Source organism: Strongylocentrotus purpuratus, unplaced genomic scaffold (assembly GCF_000002235.5).
Source record: "Strongylocentrotus purpuratus isolate Spur 01 unplaced genomic scaffold, Spur_5.0 spur5_scaffold_14, whole genome shotgun sequence".
Classification (NCBI taxonomy): domain Eukaryota; kingdom Metazoa; phylum Echinodermata; class Echinoidea; order Camarodonta; family Strongylocentrotidae; genus Strongylocentrotus; species Strongylocentrotus purpuratus.
In genome coordinates, this window is record NW_022145599.1 from 6,388,955 (window position 1) to 6,415,023 (window position 26,069).

Here is a 26,069-nt window from a genome sequence, read left to right on the forward strand (position 1 = left end):
AAGCATCCACCAAAGATGATCTGTGCTCAATCCAATCTGACCTTGATGCACTAATGGAATGGAGCAATACATGGCAAATGCACTTCAACACACAAAAGTGCAAAGTACTACACATAGGCCCAGGAAACGTCAAACACATCTATGCCCTTGGAGATGATGTCCTTGAAGCTACATCAGAGGAGAAAGATCTTGGCATCCTCATTGATGACGAGCTAAAGTTCCATAACCATGTGGCATATGCAGTCAAGAAAGCCAACGGAGTACTCTCCTGCATCCGTCGCAGCTTTGAGTGCAGAGACAGGTCCACAATTCCAAAGCTGTACAAAGGCCTTGTCAGACCTCTCATAGATTACGGAGATTCCATATGGTACCCTCGCTTCAAGACAGACTCCAAAACCATAGAGAGGGTGCAGAAGAGAGCTACCAAAATGATTTATGACATCCGCAACCGTCCTTACATAGAGAGACTTCGGGCGCTCAACCTTCCCTCCCTCGAATATCGCAGACGACGAGGCGACATGATTCAGGTTTTCAAAATCATCCAAGGACTTGATCGCATCCCAGTTGATACCTTCTTTGAACACTCGACTAGCAACACAAGAGGCCACAGTCTAAAGATCGTAAAACAAAGATGCTCAACGAAGATTAGGCAGGATGCATTCAGCCAACGTGTCATCAATGACTGGAACACACTTCCTGAAGAGGTAGTCACTGCTACCACGGTGAATGCCTTTAAAGCCAGACTGGATCGAGTATGGAAGGACAAGCGGTTCTGCTCCCCATATGAGTAGAATACCCGACGCAGAACTGAGCCAGACAAACCTACCAAGAAGACACCCAACTACGAGAAGGAAGAAAATGGAATTGAACTGGAAGCCCGACTGCTGAGATCACAGCATTCTTCCAGAATCTCGGGTAAAGGTAAAGGTAAATCACTAATCAATGACTTGTTATCTTATTTCAACCTTGTAACCATCAGGTTTAAAATCTTGTAACTATAGATTATTCATGTTAATATAAATATAAATATTTCTGATAAAGATTGTTACAATAACAATAAGCTCTGAGTGAAGTATCAGCGATACTTTTCATGGTGGAGATATTGCCTTGCAGGTAAAGTTTCAGGGTTACACCACGTATTTCTAGTCGACGCCAATCAGAAATGAGCCGTTTGCACGTTTGATCCCTTCATAGGCTATAAATAGCCTCCACTCTGCAATGTTCTAGTCATTCTTCTGAGCATACTCATTGAAAAGTCAAGACCAAGACCTCTTAGCGGAGCTCACAGCCCTTTATAGGGCTCTTGAAAGAATTTCATGATGTATAATCCTGAAAACTTAACCGTCAATTGATTATAAAATTTACCTCAAAAATATTGGACCAAACTGTTGCATAGCCATTGATATATTATGTGAAAGTTGGCACAGGGCATTGCGTAATAAGCAAATATTCTATGAAACATAAATCTCTGAAACAGAACGTCAGAAAGAGAATAGATAAAGGCAGATTAATACTTGAGACAGCTGATTGATCTTTGGAAAGAGGATAACTCAGAGCTAGTTTATGGAATAGTTTCCTGTGGTTGTATTGTGATACTCATCATAAAGACTTGACAAAAACATGTTTATACAGCTTCATGGACATAAATGCTCAAAATATGCTTCTTTTCTATACCTATTAGACAGATTTTTTTTTGTTACTTTAGATACAAATAGTTACATGTGAACATGTGAAATAATATATCTAAAAATTCCGGTTGTAGGCCCCTTTTCTTTTTTACTTCCGAGATATGTCACTCATTATTAGGATTCATAGTTGCCATTCTGCTTTTCAAACCCATATATGTTATAAGTCTGATATTTTGTTTTCATGACAATTTAAATTGTTGATAGCCCCCCTTGAATTTAATTTGTTTTCTTGTTCAAAATATCCCATGTCTTTCATTGTACTTATCTATGATTTATGTTACTTTAATAGCAGAACAATGTTTTAGTATTAGAGGTCATAGGACTTTGTAATCTTAATGGAAAATCCACCTTAATATTCAGCTGGTATCAATAAAAGCAGAAAAAGAATAGAAACAGATAACTGGTAGTTCAAGTTTGAGCGATATCCGATTTAAATGAGGTAGGTTATGAATTGTTAAAGTTGTCATCAATGTAAACAAATTGGCAACACTGTGACGTATCAAGGTTCTCTAAAATTTGCTCTCTACAGAAACTTCAACAAATTTAATTTTCTTTGTAATTGATGATACAGGGGTTCTATAGACGCATATTCGCAACAATTATACTTAGGGTGCATGTTTTGTTTTACATTTTTTCTTTGCATTTTGTTTTCCTCTTGTAAGTTCAAACTATCACCAGTATTTTTCTCTGGTTGTTCTTGGTTCCTTCAATGTAACTAGATATTTAAAATGTTCAACATTGTAACAATACTTATTATAGGACCAACACAAACCTCTGAGTTCATTAGTATTTGCAAGATTGCCAAATTACTATTTTATCAACGGCTTACTTGAGTTTAAGCAAGCAATTTACTATACATTTGCTTTTGTATTTCTTGCGGGCATGTTCCTGGCATTAGGCATGTTTTATAGTCAACACAGCATCACACTGTTTCAAACAATATCTGAATTTATACTGAACAGTCATTGTCATTTCAAACATGACTTAATTTGCACAGTGGAATGATTTAAAAAAAGATATAATTAAAACATATGTTGCTACTAGTATTATGCGCATGCAGGCATAGTTGCATGATGTTAGTAGAGTAATTTGAAATACAAACCTGTCATTGTTATGAATGTTTGTTTGTTTATTTGTTTATGTAGAAAGGTACCATACGATGTTACAAAATGTTGTTGTTGTTTTTTTACAGGATAATTGTGTGTTTGCAGGTTGCTTGTTCAAAGCTCTAACCACCGAGTCATGTTGCCTTTCATTTGAAACAAATCTTGTATAGCATTAATCCTTTGACTAATTCATGCCCTCAATGCCATAGACTTAATACAGTAGCCCACTGAGTCCAGTTTGTCACTTTGTCAATATAATAGGGATAATCGACTGCCGATAGAGGGTGATACGAAACAAAAATTGAAAGTGCATGAAAAAAAAAATTATCAAAAAGGTGGTCGTGTATTGATAAATGTTTTCAGATTTAGTTTTCTTATTACTGCATTAAATATTGATATTCCTCAACTGAAATTTGGCAGACATATTGGAAATTACCCAAACAAATATAAAGAAAACATTCAGAAGCTTTGAAACATTTACATGTAGAACAAATTTTGGTTAAATGGAAGACAGCCATTTAGTGTTTTTCTGAACCATTCTTCAGTTCAGATTCTTCAGTTCAGATTTGACATAAACTTAAATAATCTGCTGTTTCTGTAATATTGGTTTTTCATTTCATTACCGGTATCTTATCCCATCATTCTCATTTTCCACCTATATTATAAATATTACTTTACAAAATAACAGAACACTATATTTTCATGATCAAAGGATATAATTCTCTTCTTGCCTAAAGTTTTCCTGCTTGCGTCGTTCAAATTGTTGTGTAACATCACCCAAAATGTGTTGAAATAGTCATTAACTTGTTGATGGTACATGTACATGTATAATTATGTAAAAGTAAGAACAAATATGCATAACATGTGAATATGTAAATACAGAGCTTTATGGACATGATCATCATCTGACTTGGGTATTAATTATATCAATGAGAGGAGATGATTCTGAGCTGATCTAGTAGTTACCTGAAATCTGTCTGTATATTTGAATCTAATCTTTCTTACATGTAGTGTATATAGACTTGTATGGTTGTAAATAGACTTGTATGGTTGTACAAATCTTCAATTTCATAGAGTGTACATATGTATATATTATAACTATCAATTCATCTCCTGTACATTTTCATAGTGTATTTATAAATTTCCCTACTGTGTATATATGCTTGTACATATGCCAGCTTCGCGAAACCCCAGGCATATTTTTCACACAACTTTACCCATTCGGCCAATCAATTCTTTCCCTTATCCACGACCTGCATGTACATGTAGCTAGCCAGGAATGCATATATTAGAATAATAATTGGGTAGCTGAGCATGTATGCTAGATCGAGAAAAGCGAATGTTGATTGGTCAGAATGATGCATTCCTTTGTTTTAAAGTTGCATGCAAAATGTGCCTCAGGTTTTTCTAAGATGCCTTAAGTTGCTGCATGCAAGTTCTTTTGTGATTTTTCTGATGGATCGGAGAACAAATCTTTGAAAAAATCTGAATAAATGCTTTATCTATGACTAAAAATTTATCTTGCTTTTATTATTCTCTGTGTACAATTAAAACATCTCATTCACATAGATTCACCAATGTACTTTTCATTATCCATCAACACTGGACACTTAAAGTTGGCTTTTTTTTCATGGACTTGTCACCACAGTCTTACAAAGATTTTACACAAAAATCTTGGCTCTCCTTCCCCCCCCCCCCCCCCCCCCCCCCCCCCCCCCGAAAAAAGAGGTTTTATGCTGGAGTGTTAGCTCCAACCTTTCAACGATTAATAGCACACCTTCCCTAGTGAATTGATACTTCTTGAACATCTCTGTTATTGTACATGTCCAACGGATTGGATCTGTCACAGAAAGACCTTGCCTCCTCAGGGAATGCACCTCCTGCATTGCTAGTGTAAAGTAACAAAAATTAACCTATCACCAATATGAATTAACTAACCAATTACCCCATAATCACTACCAGACTCAAATTAATCCAATCTCAGACTAAAATTGGCAGAGCATTAAATCAATAGAACCAACTCAGCTGAAGTACAGTGCAGGTGTGTGTATGTATTTTATTCTAAGCGGCTATAAACAATTTTAGGCAAAGTATTCAAATGAAATATATCATCTCCAAGGAGCCACTAGCAGAGTTCTTCATCGGAATTAACATTGCTGTGGTGTGCTTCTTTGGGAAACGACTTTCCAATAACCCAAAAGGTACATGAACAATACAAAGACATGTATGACTATCATGGTAATATTAGACACTTGAATGTCTGATACTTGAGTGAGCACAGAGTTGGGTTAGTTGGTCATGCATGTTAAAGAGTTCAAATCCTACTCATACCGTGATGGTATCAAAAGCAGCAACAGGCCAAGGAAAGACGTCACCGATCAGCCTTCGTCATGTACTGTGAAGATCATCTCTTCTGCGTTAGTCTCAAGATCTGTATTGAACAGGTCTTATCATAGTGGAATAGATGATGTTGAGGTGAGGTCATCTCCATGGCAACAATGTTAGCATCATCTGAGAGAAAAACATATGACACTTTCAAATATTTCAAAGATCATCAATTTATTAGCTTCACTTTCAATCACATGAGTTTGTAAATCGTTAACCCCTTGCTTATAACCTTCATATACATAGTGGTAGACCAATATCTATGGTAGAAAGTAAATCTTGTAAAGATAGAAAGTTTATGCATTCAGAGCACACACAAAAGAGCCAATTAAACAAATTAAAGGATACAAAACCCACAATAAATACTGGATTTTTGATAACGAAAGTTAAATATTTATTCATATATATATATTGGTGAATTCAAGCATACTTAATACCAGATTCGTGTCAAATACGGACATGTACATGTACATGTTTATTCATGAAACACCCCTATCATATCACAAGTAATTTGTATAAATTGCACCATGTGACAATCTTCAAGTTAACAAGATCTGTGGATATTGGGGTCATTTGTCATTTGTATCATGTACTAATTATAAATCAGTCTATTCAAAAATGATAAATCATTACTGGTATATCTCATCATACGGAAAAAATAACATTATCACACCCAAAACTAATAAACTAAATGTTAAAATACCTAATCACTGAGTGATGAAATTTAAGGAATTTTGATCATCACTAGTTTCCATCATTCACTCCACAAGACAGGAAGATTAATTGCTGGTGAGACGCACACTTTTTCCTGAATCACTTTCTAACCCTTAGGATAATCAAAATCTCCTTCAACATATAAATCCTCAGATTTTACTGTTCATGAACTTGAGTTTAAAGAAGTTTAAAGAAGGACTTATAATATAAGAATAGAGATCGAGCACTTCAGCATTTATCCTAGGTCCCAAAGTATTCTAAATTACTCATATCTACTTACCGATCATCTCTAGGAACAATTTATAGGTATCTTCATTGCGGATAGTAGAAGCTATGTAGGCAGCTGTGTGTTGGTTATCAGGTCCACTCAGCAGGGAGCTCAGAACATGAACCAATGATGGTAGGATTCTTGTATCATAAATCACATCTGATGAAATGAGATCAGAACATGAACTAGTGATGGTAGAATTCTATAGTATTTCAATTAGGTCATGTCAATGGCTTATCTCTTGGAATAGATTGTTAATTGCCTGTAATAATTCAGAAAACATCTGCACCAAAACCAAATATAACTGTTCACTTAGTGCAATTTTAATTTTTCCAATTAACATATACATGTAATTAAAAAATATGTTAAAAAATGTCAATGATTTCAATTTGTAAGATTGATGATGCCTTCAATAAACCAATACACAGATGAACTTACCAGTAGCTAGGATAACATCTGCATTTAGACTCCCAAGCCAGTCCTTTTTAACATTTTCCCAGTCAATACAACATACAGAAACATCAGTCCTCATTGCAGGGTTTTGATCTGAATCCTGTTGCACAAGTCTGTTTGATTCCAATCCATTTTCTCCTTCAATACGTGCTTCCACAGCATGTCTTGTTCTATGGAACCATACTCCAACATCACACAAGCTATGCTCTTCCAGTAATCTGAGCGAGGTGGTAGCCTTAAAAGTTCTTTGTTCCTGGTCTTTACGATCACCAAGTTTCTCCGAGTCAGACTTGGATCTCACTGTCTCACTCTCAGAGCTCTGCTGAGAGTTGTTTCTATGGATGTTTAATAAAATGTTTTCTTGAAGAGTTTTCAAGACTTGTTCATGGCAGTCTGAGAAGGTGTAGGTCAAAGGTTGGCAGAGGTCACACGAGGCCAGACCAGTTAATCCTAAACCACTTCCTAGCTCCAGTACTCTCCTATCACAGCAAAATTAGAAAGAAGGATCAAATTATTTTACAGCTGTATCACCCATATGGAACAAATCAGAAAAGCAGACATAAAGACACTTGATTTGTTTTACAATCATTACCAACATGCATATTCATGAGTCTAAGACAAGAAAGAGAAATTATACACAAAATTACTGGTCCCCCCCCCCCCTCCCCAAACAAAAAACACACACACCAATGTACAGGTGGGTGTGTGTGGGGGGGGGGGTTGAAATGGAGGGGTGGGAATGAGTACAACTTCCACTGTGGCTGAGTTTTTTTTTCCAAGAATTATTCAAGTTCAGCCCATTTTCTCATAAACTGATGTAGTAATGACTTTCAATTTGTTTCCACTGAGATGTTCTTTACACCTCTTACCATTTTTGTAATGTAATCAAATTTAATGCACAAATCTTGTTAAGTGCATTGTTACAGAATATTTAATTTAGCTGTTACGAATATTTGTATAGAAAGCGATTTGCCTACATTAATTTTTGCTTGGTAGGACAAACATTGTGGCTTGACCTACCTAACAACACGTACATGTACGTAATGTATGCAAATCACATCCTGGCAACTGAATTACAATTATTTGTAACAGCTAAAATGACATAAAGGCACTTTTCAAAGATTTGTAAATTAAATTTGACTGAAATGGCCCATTTAGTGTAGTGGGATAGCAACATGATAATGTGCGAGGACAAAAGCATTTCTGCAGTTTGAAATCATGCATGCACCATGTCATTCATGTTGGGAAAAACATTACCCAAGTTCAAATCTCTATGAAAACCCCACCCGTTCATACAAACTTTGTGTGATTAACAAGCAAATAAACACATGATATCCCATTGGCTACCAATTTCTTTTATTGTCATAGGCTTAATACAGGGACCATCTGGCTACAGAAGGCAAAGGGTTAATATCTATGACTAACCTGCCATTAATGATGTGTGTATTCTCTGCTATCCATTCCACCATGTACTGAGCAGCAGGCCATGATCGTAGTCCTGTAGTTCCATCAATCACTACTTGTGAGGATTCCTTCAAGGTGATTAGGTTACCTGTGGGCTGAATTGTCCAAAATAAATTTCATTCTAAAACATATTTTCTTCAGATTTCTTAAAATCATAGATTGCTTTCAAATTACAAGTTTACTTTTAGAACAATCTGGATATTTTAACTATGCCGTTGAATGATTATCTGACAATATCCAAAATTAAATAGGATTTGACTCAGACAGGGAGTATCACAATACTCTTATAATTTCAAATTAATTTAACTACCGTAAATCTCCATGTAAAAGGCGCACTTTTTTTTTTAGTTTCGATTTATGGCGCTATGCCTGGCAATGTCTCCCAGCTCAGTAATCGGTGTGTTGACTCACCACTCGGAAACTAGAACAACACTCAAATTTGTCTGTCATCTTGGTTTGAAAGTAATCTTTCTAATAGATCTCAACATGTAGTTTAGAATAATAATTCCTCCAATTTTGCTTTGGCGTACCACAAGGTTTTATCCTAGGTACTCTACTGTTTTTAGTTTACATTACCGGTAATGGTCTTAGACATTCTTCAAAAAACGACATTGATACTTTTATTTGTGACAAGTACACAAGCACAAATTGGTGCCTTCAACTGCACCTCGATGTTAAATGAAAGTCCTTCCCCGCGTGTGTTTTCGTTTCGGCAAAAAATAAATAAAACTAGATGGAATTCGACTGCGCGCAGTCGAAAATGATGCCTCCGTTATAGAGCAATTTTACAAACCAAAACAGAAAAAAAAAATTGAATTCACGTTCAATGGTAATCCATTGACAGGTTCTCAGAATATTGTGATTACAAGCAATTTCTCATATACATATATGACCCTTTGATCTTTGACCTCATGACCATAAAATCTACTCAGTTCATTGGCTCTGCAAGATGTTCTGAGTTAAATAGTAATCCATCTGTCAGTTCTAATGAGAATGCGTTCACAAGCTATTTTTGCATACATAATGGGCCCATGACCTTTGACCTTATGAACCAAGAATCTACTCAGTTTATTGGCTCTGCAAGTAACAAACATGACCTAATTTCGGCATGAATCCATCAATCGGTTCTTGAGATAACGCGATCACAAGCTGTTTTTGCATTCATAATGTGCGCTGTGGCCTTTGACCTTTGACCTACATGCTCCAAAATCTAATCAGATTGTCTTCCTATGGTGATACACACTATCATTAAGTTTGAAGTTTAAATCTCCAGTGGTTCTTGAGATATTATGATAACAATCTCAATGTATGGAATTTCATAAGTTGACCTCTGTGACCCTTGACCTTTGACCTACGTGCTCCAAAATCTATTCAGATCGTCTTCCTATGGTGATACATACTATCCTTAAGTTTGAAGTTTTTACATCTCCAGTGGTTCTTGAGATATCATGATAACAATCTCAATGTATGGAATTTCATAAGTTGACCTCTGTGACCCTTGACCTTTGACATACGTGCTCCAAAATCTAATCAGATCGTCTTCCTATGGTGATACATACTATCCTTAAGTTTGAAGTTTAAATCTCAAATGGTTCTTGAGATATCGCGCTAACAATCTCAATGTATGGAATTTCATAAGTTGACCTCTGTGACCCTTGACCTTTGACCTACGTTCAAGTTCAAGTTCAAGTTCAAATAAGGTTTTATTCATTACTTGTCAACAAGTCCGAAGACTAAAAATGCAAGTTTACATCAATATAAAAAACATTCAAAAACATAAAGATAACATAGTAAATGAGGACAAATATATAACAATGAATACATTTTAAGTTAAAACATTAAAGTAGTAACACAAAAACAAAACAACAAAAAAAGATTTTAAAAAAAAATACAAGATATGAAATATTGCTAGCAAAAATGAATAAATGTTGACATATAAACAAATAAAATGTATACAGATACTTGAATTCAATTAACTGTAACATTGGAAAAATTGTAATTAAGTATTGAGTATTGAGTATTGAGTATTGAGTATTAAAAAGTATTAAAAAGTATTAAATAGTATTACAATTGGAGTCTTGGCAGTGTGCTAATCACAAGCGTGATATGAGTACAGTATAATGTATAAACATATTGCACATGAGAACAATGGAATTCCTTAGGTATTATTGGTTACAGTAAGAATAGCAGATAATTAAAGAATGTTGTACTGTAAAACATCATCAGAAGAGAATGAGGTGGAGAAGAGGAGGGAGACAGAAAGTGAGAGAGAGAAACAGAGAGGAGGAAGAAGAGATGAAGGGAGTAAGAGGAAGAGGCAGAGAGAGAGAGACAGAGAGACAGACATAGAGCTGAGAGAGAGGGAATGGGAGTGAAATAAAGAATAAAGAGGGAAGACCAGAACTGAAGAAGAGAAAAGGAACTTTGAAAAGAAGCAAGTTCAAATAGAAAAAAGGGATGAGAGAGTGAGAGGAAGGATAAAAGTACATGCAATATCAAAATACGAATGAATGGAAGAACCCGCTATGCCAATCATCATGGCAGTTAATATTGCACATAATTATATTGCTGAAATACATGACATATAACATACTGATAATTACCTAAGCCTCAATTTATCATTATTTTCAAAAAAAATGGAATTCCTTAGGTGTTATTGGTCACAGTAAAAATAACATATAATTATAGAAATATAATTATAGAATGTTGTACTGTAAAACATCATAAGAGAAAAGAGGTGGAGAGGAGGAGGGAGGGACAGAAAGTGTGAGAGAGAAACAGAGGGGAGGAAGGAGAGACAAAGGGATAAGGAGGAAGAGGCAGAGAGAGCAAAGAGAGAGAGAGAGACAGAGACAGAGAGACAGAGCTGAGAGAGAGGGGGTGGAAGTGAAATAGAAATAGAGAGGAAAGATCAGAACTGAAGAAGAAAAGGAAATTTGAAAAGTGGCAAGTTCAGATAGAGAAAAGGGATGAGAGAGTGAGAGGAAGGATAAAAGTACATGCAACATCAAAATATGAATGAATGGAAGAACCCGCTGTGCCAATCATCATGACAATTAATATTGCACATAATTATATTATTGCTGAAATACATGACATACAACATACTGATAATTACCTAAGCCTCTATTTATTATTATTCAAAGATCGAGTGAAAGATGGGATGGGGGAAGTTCGGTACCTCGTAGTTCTCATCTTAGGCAAGGACAGATCAAGTGCATTTCGCAGAATGCGGCTACAGTCATTAACTCTGCTCTCAGGCAGGAGATGTCGATGAACCGTACTCCAAAATCTAATCAGATCGTCTTCCTATGGTGATAAATACTATTCCCGAGTCTTAAGTTTAAATCTTAAATGGTTCTTGAGATATTGTGATAACGGTCAAACGGGACGTACGGACGGACGGACGTACGGACGGTACGGACGTACGGACGGACAACCCGAAAACATGATGCCTCCGGCACCACCTTCGGTGGCGGAGGCATAAAAATAGGGGTGCGCCTTATACACAGGTGCGCCTTATACACAGAGATTTACGGTATTCAGAATTTCTTTGTTTTTAGTCCTATAGCATAGATGACAAGTCTTTATCAGCCAATAATGTATATTCTGTGTGTTTGATAATGATATTTTCTAGTGTTGATTTCTCGCTAAGTTCTTCAAACCTATGGGATAGTAAACTGAATTTCTTCTCGCTCTTCTCTTTATACCAAGTCACAAAAGTTAAAGGGAGCAGATCGCCAGTTTCCATGTGCAGAAGGCCATAATTCGCTGACACCAGACTTGGTGGAAATACCATTAATGGGGGTACAAATTTGCACACAGCAAACCCATAGTCCAGTCAAGAATTACTCCCTAATCTCTCGGAGAGCTCGAGAGTCTTCGGGCAAATCAAAGCATTACATAATGTTAATGTGATCGTTTATGAGAGTTAGTTTATCTGACAAAAAGGAGTATTCTGACTTACGTCATGGGCTGAAATAGCGCCATCTACGCTTTCCTAATTCCGACATAGCAGTAGCAACGAATTGGATGTTCGCACCGAAATCTTGTCCTAAATTACACCTGTTATTGATACGAAGCCAACCCGTTTGCAACAATAAGGAGGCAAGAAGGTTCGTTAATTCGATATATTAATGTATAACAAGTATAAATAGTATAAATAATGAGAAATGATGATATGAATGTAATCTAATATGCTTAAGTGATAATGAATGGTGTGTGTAGTATTAGTGTATGCACGGACACGTATGATACCGTATACGGCTGTAGTGGACGTTATATATATGCAAATTAGATGCACGTAAAACAGGTATACGATATATACGATATAGAGTGTAAGCTAGGGTGCTACGTAAGGCAATGTTAATTGTATGCACGTAAATAGGTATACGATATTAACGATACGAATGACGTGTCCGCTATAAGAAGGACGCAGTCATTGATATGCGTTATGCTAATAAGTCTTTGTGATTCAAACTATCTACCACGAATATTGGTCACGTGACTTGAGTGAAGGTATTGTTTATAGATAATTGCATATACACAAATGATAAGAGACAAAGAGAAGAAATTCATTTGTTATTAATCACTGCATTTAATAGGCGAACTGATGATATTATTTATACACATGTATTCGAAAATGCCTGTATGAACAATTACTTATAATCTGTTCTTTTTCTTTATCATGTTTTGTTCATACAGTTTTCACGGAGCAAGTGTGATGGAATTAGTTGACATAGAATAAATTAGCAAGTCAACCCTACTACGACTTTTCATTGACTGTTTCTTCAGTGAAAACTTCACTTCACTACGACTTGCAACCTGCGATGACGTCGTGATTCAGATTACGTGATTTGGTACAAGATGTCGGAAGTGGACATGATGGGGGACAAGGAGAAGGAAAACCCTGTTGCTGAAGCTGTGGACACAAGGTCAAAGCGAGAAGTCAAACTCACTGAGAAAGGTCTGCAGTATCAAGCTGAAACAAAAGGGAAGGAATTTAAGAGATCCATTAGTGCTTGGCGTAGAGCGTCGAATAAGTTAAGAGCTACCTTGAGCGACATCAGTGATGTCAAAGTTATTCGACAAGGTAGGGACGCTCTGCAGCAGGTGATGGACAACGCCATATCCGCTCAAGAAGACCTTCAGATTCTATTGGAGTTGGCAGGAATCGACGATGACAGCCATGAAAGGCTCGACAACATCGAACAAGAACACTCAGAGCTGATGAAAGGAGTACAAGAACACCTCCTCGAACAAGAATCGTCAAGAAAATCTAAAGTTTCATCGAAAAGACTATCATCCTGTCAAAAATGGGTGAATGAATGCTCGTTTGAAAGCCAGGATGATGTGCCGACTAAAGATGTGCCGACCAAAGATGTGCCAACTGAAGATGTTCCGACTACAGAATTGCCGACTAAAGAACCCTTGTTAAATTTGCTGACTCAGCTACAGATTAGTCGCTTGCCACTGCCAGAACCAGATATCTTTTCTGGGGATCCACTGCAATACCCTAGTTGGAAACAGGCCTACGACATCTTAATGGAACATCAAGGTATTCCTGCAAGGGATCGATTCTTCTACTTAAAGAAGTATCTACGTGGCCCACCTCTCGAACTCGTGCAAGGATTTTCTCTGATACACAATGATATGGCATACAATCGAGCTACGAGTGAACTAGAACAGAGATATGGTGATCCATTCATCATTTCGAATGCATTTCGTGACCGACTGGATAACTGGCCAAAGATACCTACAAAGGATTCCAGAGGACTGCGTAGATTCTCTGATTACCTACGACAATGCCAAACAGCAATAGAAAAGATCGGCAACCTCCGACAGTTAGATGACGAACGTGAGAATAGGAAACTCCTATCCAAACTTCCCGATTGGCTTGTTACTAAATGGAGCCGACGAGTCTATGAGCATAGGAGGTCACATGGTACATTTCCTTCATTCGGTACCTTCTCATCATTCATTGAGGAAGAGAGTAACATTGCATGTGACCCAATCACGTCCATTGGTAGCCTGAAGGAGGACAAACCGAAACAGGACAGAGGAAAATCCATGAGAGCGTTAACTATGAGAACCAGCTCCATCCAAGATGAGACAAAGAGGCCAGAACGGAAATCATTCTGTATATTCTGTAGAAATCATCATCACCTTGAGGATTGTCAAGCCTTTGTCAATCAGCCTATGTCCGAGAGGAAGAAGTTCATAAGAGAAAAGGGCTTGTGTTACGGGTGTCTCAAGAGAGGTCATCTGACCAAAAAATGTCGAGTGAGAAGCACATGCAGAGAGTGCAACAAGCGTCATCCTACGCCACTACACTTTGACAGAAGACCTTCAGAAGAAAGGGAAAGGACATCGAACCAGGAAGAAATACAATCTTCAAATTCACATACACTTGTTAATTCTAACGCCACAAGTTATGTGAAAAGCGCGGCAATCGTGCCAGTCTGGCTGTCTCATGAGAATATGAAGGAAGAGAGGCTCGTATACGCACTATTAGATACTCAATCGGATACCACCTTCATATTGAATTCTACAAAGGATGCCTTAGGACTTCATGGACTGAGGGTCAACCTTCTTCTGTCTACAATGTCGACCAAGAACGAAAGGATTCCAAGTGAGAAGATTAAAGGACTCACAGCTCGAGCCTTTAACAGTGAAAAGGTGATACACCTTCCAGCTGCATACACTAGAGACATAATGCCAGCCAACAGAGAACACATCCCCACTCCTGAAGTAGCTCGCTCTTTCCCACATTTGGTTCCAATTGCTGACCAACTTCTGCCTCTGAAGCACTGTGAAATAGGATTGTTGATCGGCTATGATTGTGGAAGAGCTCTGACTCCTCGAGATGTGATTCCCTCCCAAGACGATGACGGTCCATTTGGAATGAAAACTGACTTGGGATGGAGCATAGTGGGTGTTACAAGTCAAGATGAACAGCACTACAACCCCGATGATCACGTTGGCCACAGTCATCGCTTGACAGCACGTAAAATACCCGCTGAACTAGCTGAAAGAGACATGTCCATCAAGAAGAGAGTAACGTTCACTCACAACGTTACAATCAAAGAAGAGATCAGCCCTTCATCTGTGCTGAAGCTGATGGAAAGAGATTTCTCAGAGAGCAGAAGTGAGGTACCATTTTCGCAACATGATACAAGATTTATGAGAATCATGTCGGAGAATGTCCATATCACAGATGATGGTCATTACGAGACTCCTCTTCCCTTTAAAGAAGATGTCGTCAACCTTCCCAACAACAGATTCATGGCGGAAAGGAGATTGAGTCATCTAAAGAGAAAGTTTCAAAGAGACTCTGAGTATCATCAGAAATACTCGGAAAAGATGGATGCTCTCTTGGAGAAAGGATATGCTGAAAGTGTACCAGAATATGACAAGCAGAACGGCCAAGCATGGTACATTCCCCATCATGGGGTAGTACAACCCAACAAGTTACGAGTTGTGTTTGATTGCAGTGCAGAATTTGGAAAGGAATCTCTCAACAAGCAGCTTCTTTCTGGACCAGATCTGACTAACACACTAGTGGGAGTACTTTGCAGGTTCAGACTGGAACCAATCGCATTTTGTTGCGATATACGTGAGATGTTCTACCAATTCAAGGTGAAGGAAGATCATAGGAAATACCTACGGTATTTGTGGTGGAAGGATGGAGACTTTCTGCAACAGCCCCATGAGCTAAGAATGACTGTCCATTTGTTTGGGGCGACGTCGTCTCCAGGATGCTCAAACTTTTGTTTGAAACAGATTGCCAGCGACCATGCTATTGAATTTGGAGAGGATGTAAAGAACTTTGTACATCATAACTTCTACGTGGACGATGGGCTAATATCTGTTCCTACCAAAGAAGAGGCCAAGAATCTGATCTCGAGAACCAGAGAGATGTGCAAGAAAGGAGGCCTCCACTTGCACAAATTCATCTCAAACACCCAAGAAGTGCTGGAAACAGTTCCGGAAGAGGATAGAGCAAAGGGCACTACCAAGACTAATCTCCTACAGGATAAGCTTCCTTTGCAGAAGGCACTTGGGGTGCAATGGTGTGTGGAATCTGACACGTTCCAATTCAGAGTCACACTCGATGACAGACCTCTAACCAGGCGCGGAATACTGTCAACCGTGATGTAGATCTATGACCCTATGGGATTACTAGCCCCGATTGTCTTACCTGGTAAGCAGATTCTGCAAGAGCTGTGTAAGATGTCTGCTGATTGGGACGACCCCCTGCCAGATCATCTCAGAGAAAGATGGGAGAAATGGACAACTGATCTGCATAATCTTGACTCCCTATCAATACAGAGATGCTACAAACCTGCAGACTTCGGTGAGGTTACGACCATGCAGATGCACCACTTCTCCGATGCTAGTTCCGAGGGATACGGCCAATGCTCATACATGAGAATTAAGAATGGAGAGGGAAGAGTCCACTGTATCCTGGTGATGGCAAAGTCCAGGATTGCCCCGCTCAAGGCAGTAACAATACCCCGTTTGGAACTATCAGCTGCCGTTGTTTCCATTAGGGTGAGCACATTTCTTCAGCGAGAGTTAGCCTTGGAGGACATTGAGCATATCTACTGGACAGACAGCAATGTGGTACTTGGATACATAAACAATGAATCGAAGCGGTTCCATGTGTTCGTAGCAAATAGGATCTGTGAGATCAGACAACACTCAGAATCATCGCAGTGGAAGCACGTTCGAACACAGGACAATCCAGCAGATGGAGCTTCCAGAGGGTTTACCGTTGACCAACTCATCACTTCGAACTGGTTCACTGGCCCAGATTTTCTATGGGAAGAGACGGTTCCTCGCGCTGATGATGGGGAGGAATTCGAGGTTTCACCAGGTGACCCCGAGGTGAAGAAGTCTATGGTGAACGCGACTGTAATGGGTGACTCCAAGTTTGATCTGAGTCGCCTAGACCGATTCCCGACATGGTATAGAGCAAAGAGGGCGATGGCTTATTGTCTGCTGTTCATCACAAGACTGAAACAACGTTGTCAAAGAAAACGTACAAGACAGGCAAATGATGACTCAACTTCCCAAGGCAAAGTCTCGGTGCAGAATCTACAACAGGCAGAAACTGAGATACTGAGACACGTCCAGAGTGAAGCCTTTGGGGAAGAAATAGAAATCCTGAAGTCAATCCAGAGGAAACAGGATCTGAATGACAGGCAGAGAAGACGTCAAATAAAGAAAGAAAGTCGTCTCCATGGACTTGACACTTTCCTGGATAAAAAGGGAATTCTAAGAGTTGGAGGAAGAATTCGAAGGGGAGACGACTCATATGACAGAAAGCATCCCCTGATTCTCCCACAAAGAAGCCACGTAACGGACCTTGTGATACGTCACTGTCATGAGTTGACTGCTCATCAAGGAAGAGGCATGACATTGAACCAGATAAGAGAGAATGGATTTTGGGTTCTTGGAAGCAGTAATCGAGTGGCCAATTTCATACGAAAATGTGTCATATGCAATAGGCTACGTAGTCCCGCACAATTACAGAAGATGTCTGATCTACCGTCTGACCGTGTGTTACCTGCAGCACCTTTCACTTACTGTGGCATCGACTGCTTTGGCCCATGGGTGATAAAGGAAGGTAGAAAGGAGATGAAGCGATATGGACTCCTCTTCACATGCATGCCTTCGAGAGCCGTGCATATTGAGACACTCAATAGTCTGACTACAGACTCATTCATTCAGGGATATCGTCGCTTTGCTGCTCTGAGGGGTCCAATACGTCAACTGAGATGCGACAGGGGAACGAACTTCGTTGGCGCAGAAGCAGAGTTAAGGAAAGCGTGGTCAGAAATGAATCACGAACATGTCAAAGGCACTCTAATGAAAGAAGGATGTGACTACGTACAGTTCACTTTCAACGTCCCCGCGGCAAGCCATATGGGTGGAGTATGGGAGCGCCAAATAAGATCTGCCAGGAGAGTGCTTGAAACTTTGCTGTATCAATCGAGTAGACAACTCAATGATGAATCACTGAGAACACTGATGTATGAAGCGGCTGCAATTGTCAATAGCAGGCCGCTGACTGTGACTGACCTGAACGACCCAACATATTTGGCTCCTCTTACGCCAAATCATCTCATAACCATGAAGTCGAAAGTCTTACTTCCTCCACCAGGCAATTTTCAGGACGCTGATTTGTACTCCAGAAAGCGTTGGAGGAGGGTACAACATCTGATCAACGAGTTCTGGGATCGTTGGAGAAAGGAGTTTCTCCAGAACTTACAGACACGCCAGAAATGGACTCGGCCCCGACGGGATGCTAAGATTGGGGATATCGTCATCATGAAAGACGAGAACTTGCCACGAAATCAATGGTCCCTAGCAAGGATAAGCGAGGTCTTTCCTTCTACCGATGGACTCATTCGTAAAGTGAAGCTCGTAAAGGGTGACTCCGAACTTGACGACAGCGGTAAGCGTAAAGGACCTGTGAAAGAACTAGAGCGTCCGATACACAAACTGGTTTTGCTGCTTCCGCGTGAAGACCAGGACGGATTCCCGACCAAGGAGCCTTGAATACTGTAAGGTAATTAATATCCCTCACAAATAGGTTTTGATAGATTTAAGTAAATATAGAAGTCTGAACATAAGACGATCCAAAATTCGAATTACCCGCAAAATCTGAAAGTCTAGAATAAGACTAGTCAAATAATCTAATTGAAGTTTTAGAACCAAGAATATCTGTAATTGGTCTGTAACAAAGACTATGCTGGAACTGTAACTACAGACGCACATCAGCTCAAATGAAGTCTAATTGAACTGAGTAAACTCTTGAACTAATTGATCTGATTGAACAACAACAAGAACTCTTTTTGTGGATTGACGACATTTCCGAATGAGCTGTAATGACCTTTATTGCTGTTTGTTTTTTGTTCTCTGTTTGAAAAAATGTAATCTTATCAAATTGGAAGATCGAGCATATGACAACTATATTTGTAGAAAACGGAAATTAAGTTGATATACCTCATTTTATCGCATTAATTACCTTGCAAAAAATTACAATGTGATTGCACTTATAAGAATGTATTTAAAGGGTATTTCAGTTCAATTTCATCATTATGCTTGTATGTATTGTATACATGAATGAGCATTAGATGTGAACCTGAATTGAAACCCCCCTTTTGCAACGTAAATTCATGCAGAGTATTTGAACTGAGAGTTGATCCAGGTTATTTTCTCGATTTCTAAATCCAGTACTTGCAAATACAGCTAATTGCTAGTCATAAATGGTGAGTTGCAAGGTCTGAGTGTTTGAGACTCGCGGTTAAATTTAATTTAACTCAGATGCTGTAATAAGATACTTGGTACAAGCTCTGTACTAGAGATGAAGTAATCTCACGATACAATTTGAACTGTAAATCTTGAATAAAGATTTGTTTTCCTGCATGCGCAATTGATCATGTACGTTTCAAGATAAGTAGAAATTGAAATTTTGAGATGTAGATCTATATGTATACATATATTGATATATTTTGAACTATTAATGTTGATAAGGAACAAATAATCCAAGTCATTTCTATGAAGCTAAAAAGGGGTAAATTAATTATTAATTTAAAGGAGCCATGTTAATGTGATCGTTTATGAGAGTTAGTTTATCTGACAAAAAGGAGTATTCTGACTTACGTCATGGGCTGAAATAGCGCCATCTACGCTTTCCTAATTCCGACATAGCAGTAGCAACGAATTGGATGTTCGCACCGAAATCTTGTCCTAAATTACACCTGTTATTGATACGAAGCCAACCCGTTTGCAACAATAAGGAGGCAAGAAGGTTCGTTAATTCGATATATTAATGTATAACGAGTATAAATAGTATAAATAATGAGAAATGATGATATGAATGTAATCTAATATGCTTAAGTGATAATGAATGGTGTGTGTAGTATTAGTGTATGCACGGACACGTATGATACCGTATACGGCTGTAGTGGACGTTATATATATGCAAATTAGATGCACGTAAAACAGGTATACGATATATACGATATAGAGTGTAAGCTAGGGTGCTACGTAAGGCAATGTTAATTATATGCACGTAAATAGGTATACGATATTAACGATACGAATGACGTGTCCGCTATAAGAAGGACGCAGTCATTGATATGCGTTATGCTAATAAGTCTTTGTGATTCAAACTATCTACCACGAATATTGGTCACGTGACTTGAGTGAAGGTATTGTTTATAGATAATTGCATATACACAAATGATAAGAGACAAAGAGAAGAAATTCATTTGTTATTAATCACTGCATTTAATAGGCGAACTGATGATATTATTTATACACATGTATTCGAAAATGCCTGTATGAACAATTACTTATAATCTGTTCTTTTTCTTTATCATGTTTTGTTCATACAGTTTTCACGGAGCAAGTGTGATGGAATTAGTTGACATAGAATAAATTAGCAAGTCAACCCTACTACGACTTTTCATTGACTGTTTCTTCACATAAGGTCCAATGGTCATAAAACTCAAGGCTAACCCTGGTGATTGACAACACCTGTTATTGGGTAAACACCCGAACGGTGTCGAATTCCCCATGAGAGCCGACTACTCAGTGACTTTAAGATTGTCAACCAGATGATACTTTAACATCACAATTTTCATTTGGAAACCAACATCTGATTGAGGTCTGGTTGCAAGGTGTGTTTGTAATAAAATGGAAATGGAAACGAAATAAAATTTATAAAATACATTTTGTTGTCATCCAATTCTTGAAGGAATAAGGGAACTGAAAAAAGAGAGTAAGGTAAAGGTGTTTGAAGGGAATGAGCATGTGCATAACAGGCAGGAGAAAGATAGCTAGGATGAATATCCCATCAATGCTTGAGTTATTAGTATGTGTACGGGTCTACTTAATTGAGTCGTGCCAAGTTTATGTGAAAAAGGTTTTCCCTTCATTCTCCACAGAGAATGATGTTATAAATCAACTGCTAACCATCATGTCACAGGGGTTGTGAAGTGCCTGTAATCCAGCTAACAATGGAAGTTACAAACTGGTTCGAAACTGAGTCACGTCTTTCGGATGGTGACGTTAAAGGTCGGTCCCGAGACATAAATAATCATATCTGATTGATACACGTCTGTAAAAACCCAATTACACACACACACACACACACACACAGAGAGACATACATGTCCTTTTTACCAGTTTGTACGTCTTGAAGAATCTATCCAGAGTCTCCTCTTTCTGGGCCACCAGGGTAGAGTATACCTCATACAGCTCATCTGCAATCTCTACATCATGCTCTTCACACTATAAAATCAAGTTGGAAGTGAACAAATGAAATAGATTTAAGATGTTCATGCGTGGGTATAAAGCCGTTCGTGAAGTAGGCAACTTGGCGATCACTACATAACACTGAGCCAATGGGAATTACGCTCCCGTGCGTACGTTCGTTTGCTGCCCTCGATATACCACCGCTTGAGCAACTTCAAATATATATCAATGGAAACTTTATAAGCTAAAGATTACAACAATATCAATTATATGCTTTTTTAGTGTCTGGCAGAGGAGTAACAGCTGTCTGAAAACTGGAAATCTATAGAGCTTTAAAAATCGGAAGTTGTCAACCTATAAACACTAGCTATCAACTTGATGACATCATCTTATGTGGAGTACACATATATATTCACAATGACTGTGCTTATAACGGCTCATCACCTCGGCTATAAAGGCGAGCCGATTGGGTCCGCATGTTATGTCATCATTGTAACTGCTGCAAATTTGACCCCTGTTGACCTGTTATTTGGAGGGGTGTGGAAAATGAGGTTTCAATTGGCTTTTGTGCAATACTAAATAGGGAATTTTCTTCATTCCATTATATTCTACATTCATTCAGCTTTCAATGGATTACATTTTCATCAGATAGGATCTTTCAAAATAATGACAATACTGATATGCCTCATTTACAATGGATAGCCTCACAAGTAATTAATACTGTTCTCCCCGAGGACCCTGCAATCCCCTTGGCTTTAGCATGACTACCATTAAGGTGCACGAGCATTAATTCATGGAATTTCTTTGTACTGGGTACCCATTTACTTCACCTGGGTGGAGAGTGGCAAACTCCTTGCCAAAGGCCATTAAGTGCTATGGCAGGGATTTGAATCATGTATCTTCAGCTCCAAATACGGTGTAAGCAAACAAAGATCCATGGCATACGGAAGCTTTCAGATGTACATGTAATTTCTTTAATAGCACTTTTATGAAATAAACATGTGCTAGGGACAAACACCGAGATCAAGCCAACAAGACAATATTTTCAGTGGCAGGGGCATACAAATTGAACAGCTCACTGAATACGATTCATTTGTCAACTGACCTGTTTCAAAATGTGCTTCACAAAGAGTTTTCTGTATTTGAGTGATGGAGGAAATTCTTTGCATACAGGTGACATCAAAGTCTGCAGATTAAACAAACAAACAAAATCAAAAATGATATTGAATACGAACCCCACATGGGTCTGGCTTTGCAAATGCAACTGTTACATTGTAACAATCTAATCATCAATCAAATAGAAATCAGAAGGAAAAAAATTGACTTTTCTGATCTTATGTACTAGATAACGTGAATACACATCTATTCAAATGTAAATTTCCCAGTAGGAATTCTAACAGGTGGATTCAGAGAAACTTGTTACGACAAGTGCAATGTACATTAGCTTGGTCAATGCAGCCTTTACACATGCATTCAGCAGTTGTAAAAATATTTCCCAATTGGCAGTACTTTCAAAAGTGTCATCAACATCAGTCATCATCATTATATCATTACTAATTTTTACTATTATTATTATAATTATCATTATCGTTATCATTAATTACAGTACCACTAAGTATGAGCAGAGTAAACTAAATTAGAAAAACTCTGGGAGTCATTATCATTTACCTCTTTGAGTATGCTTTGTTGTTCTTCAAGGGAAGGAGCGGTTGTATTCCAAGTATCCCCCTAAATCGTTGATGTCATATAAAATAAGACAGTTAAATTCAATAGGCCCGTCTTCACTATCTCGAGATTGCCAAATATCCAGCTATTTGAACGATTTCCGCTTACCGTACGTGTTTACTAGTTGTACTAGCACGCTGAGTGGTATAGATCGCATGTGCGTCCGCTAGTACAACTAGTAAACACGGAAAAACGGAAATCGTTGTGCATGATGGGATCGGGATATTTAACTCCGTACTTCAGTCTAATGAAGACGGTCCAAACTATCCCGCTAGTTCGGAAATAGTGGGATATTTTGCAAACTAGACCGAGATATCTTGGGATATTATCCTGACCAACTATCCAGCTAATTTGCTACTTCTCAGTCTAATGAAGACGCAAATTAGCTGGATAGTTTCGATCGGGATAGTTCAAATAGCTGGATATTTGGCAATCTCGAGATAGTGAAGACACGCCTAATGAGAACTGGGAAAGACACCCATCTGAGAACTTTGAAAGTCACCCATCTGTAAATAAGGAAAGCCACCTGTATATGTGTTTGGGAAAGTCACCCATCTGTGAGCTGGGAAAGCCACCCGTCTGATTTGGGAAAGTCACCCATTTTCTATGTAGACCAGGAGAAAGCCACTCCTGTTATTTAACTTTGCTGGAGCATAGACTGCATGATGAAGAATTTTGCAAGAACATGCCAGCTACATGTATCTACTAGGGACATCATTTTTTTTGTAAGTTAAAGCCCTTTCTTATGAATTTCCCTCAAGTTTTGCATTCTTGCATGTAGTGTTATTGAGTTGAGGCCAGAGTTTTCCTTCGAAGGTCTCACATTATTTCGTACGTAACCGTAGCGAAATAAAATGGAAAGCTTAAACAAGAACTTACCTTAGTTCCATCTCCATTTTATGAGGTAGGTGGAGTGAGAGATAATATGTGCCCTCCACTCCCATCCTTTTTTGGTTTTATCTCAAAAAATTCATGAAAGATAAAATTTTATTAAACAATTGTATGGTAATGTGTTTTGGCACAAAGCATTGAAGTTTATGGATGCAAGATGCTTTTGTTTAAGACTCCATGACTGTTTTGAACGCAAGTTGGATACTTGTGTGTTGTGGTTTTGGAGTCAGATATCTCTGTCCTCACTGATTTGAAGTCTGACTGCGCATGTGCGAGCTAGGGGGTCTCTATTATCTCTCACTCCACCTACCTCATAAAATGGAGATCAAACTTCAAACTAAGGTAAGTTCTCGTTTAATCTTTCCATTTTCAATCATTTGCAAATCCTGATTCCGGCCGAGACACAAAATTAATTAAATAATGCTGATATTGATTTTGATCATGAAATGACGATATTGATGATGAAATTATGATGATAATCGATGATCTACATGTAGATCTGTATGCATTATGATTATAATATAAATATAAATAGATTGAGCCTGGCCTATAACTCCAGGCAGCTCCGACGCCGATGCCGAAGGCGTCTGCATCGGCGTCGGAGCTGCCTGGAGTTAGGCCTGGCCGCCTGGCTATTCGATCAAGGCTTGCAGCCTTGGACTTGGTGATAATATTAATATTATCACCAAGCCAAGGCCATAATGCTTAAAAGATCTATTTCTCTCACCCAACTGCACTGTCGAAGTGGAATCATCTCAAAGAACTGGTTCACAAGTTTGTCCATTATTTGTACCCAGCATTTGCGGCAAGATCATGAAGAATTTGTATTGCAGTATGGAACGCGCGTTTAAAGGTATTACAAAGTTTTGGTATGGGGACATGAATTTGATTCAAATTAACATATTGGAAGCATATGCGTTCCTACAATACCGTATACATTGATCGTTGTCGCGGTTGAAATCGAGTCTAAAGTTATGAAATTATAAATAATAAACTTTTTATGTTTTATATCTCCCTCTCAAGGTCAAGATATTAATTTAGCTATGAAACAATGTTTCTTGACCAAAATCGACCGTTTAGCTATTCCCGTTTGGAAATTATATATCTCAACTAGACCCTACATATTCTGAGATTTTCATGGTCGCAGCTACCATTGTACGGCCATAGGCGCTATTTGAAATTTATCAAAATTTACCGGGAGCACCGGTAAATTTGTATATTCAATTTTTCTCGAAAAAAGAAGTGTTTTAGGGGCTAATTTTTTTAGTGCTTATAATACATCCACAGGGGCATCAAAATATATCAAAGTTGTAAAGATTCACTATCCACCCAATTTTCAAAATTTCACAAAACTTTGTATTACCTTTAAGCTTGCACTGCGATTGCCATATTTCGCAATCGTTTGGAGGCGTGGCTTTACAGCAAACATGTGCTAGCACCCCGCGCGAAGCGCGGAAGCTTTGACGTTTCATTAAATTATGAGAAAAAGCAGACGATTCGCGGTTCACTGTTCTCGATTCGGCTTAACCCTTACTGTTCTGGGCTATTTCGAGCACTCTCTGACTGGGGGGGGGGGGGGGGGGGGGGGGGGGGGGGGGGGGGGGGGGGGGGGGGGGGGGGGGGGAGCAGAGAAAAAATTAATATTTATTTTTCGGGTGCTACTTTTTAAGCTTGCCTGCATGAAAATAACATTCTACGATTCGTTTTGCATTGAACTCTATGCACATTTATAGGGGCTCTTTTCTGATTTTTGGGGCTCTTTTAGGCATTTCGGGGGCTAATTCGCCTCGAGCCACCGTGTATTTTTTTCACTGAATAAAAGAAATAAAAGTGGGGGGGGGAAGCCTCCAAGGCCCCCACCCTATGATCTCGGCCGTCGAATTGTCCGATGAACGCGAAAATTTGCATACGTAAGGAACAAGATGGTATAATTAGTTTGTTCCTAATATATTTTTGTTGTTATAGCCTAATTAATTATGCAAAATGCTAATTTTATGCATTTTACAGAAAACTCTACATATTTGTCCATAGACTTGTGAAGAATCTTAAAAATGTATTGAATAAATTTTTCCTTCATCTCAAATTCATGAGGTGTCATTATTT

At 38.5% G+C, this 26,069-nt stretch overlaps 1 protein-coding gene and 1 long non-coding RNA gene across 2 annotated transcripts; one reads left to right on the forward strand and one right to left on the reverse strand.

Annotated features, from left to right (window-relative positions):
• Window positions 1-3,618: 3,618 nt before the first annotated feature.
• LOC100889152 (protein-lysine N-methyltransferase EEF2KMT) lies at window positions 3,619-24,811 on the reverse strand. The gene is made up of 8 exons (XM_030984069.1): window positions 24,694-24,811; window positions 23,019-23,078; window positions 22,456-22,536; window positions 21,279-21,386; window positions 8,040-8,173; window positions 6,600-7,093; window positions 6,174-6,320; window positions 3,619-5,305 (listed from the first exon to the last, which is right to left on the reverse strand). The coding sequence occupies exons 1-8, from the start codon at window positions 24,748-24,750 to the stop codon at window positions 5,199-5,201; spliced, it is 1,188 nt and encodes a 395-aa protein (XP_030839929.1). The 5' UTR covers window positions 24,751-24,811; the 3' UTR covers window positions 3,619-5,198.
• On the forward strand, window positions 18,876-20,578 carry LOC115923452. Its single transcript, XR_004063891.1, has 2 exons — window positions 18,876-19,899; window positions 20,489-20,578. It is a non-coding gene; the product is annotated as an uncharacterized LOC115923452 (long non-coding RNA).
• Window positions 24,812-26,069: the final 1,258 nt, after the last annotated feature.

Coding starts and splice junctions, on each gene's coding strand:
- LOC100889152 (XM_030984069.1), bottom strand. CDS start 24,750: ATGGACAAACTTGTGAACCAGTTCTTTGAGATGATTCCACTTCGACAG. Junction 8,174..21,278: donor TCTTCAAGACGTACAAACTG/GTAAAAAGGACA, acceptor TGGACAATTCAG/CCCACAGGTAACCTAATCAC. Junction 6,321..6,599: donor AGATGTTATCCTAGCTACTG/GTAAGTTCATCT, acceptor TCATTTCATCAG/ATGTGATTTATGATACAAGA.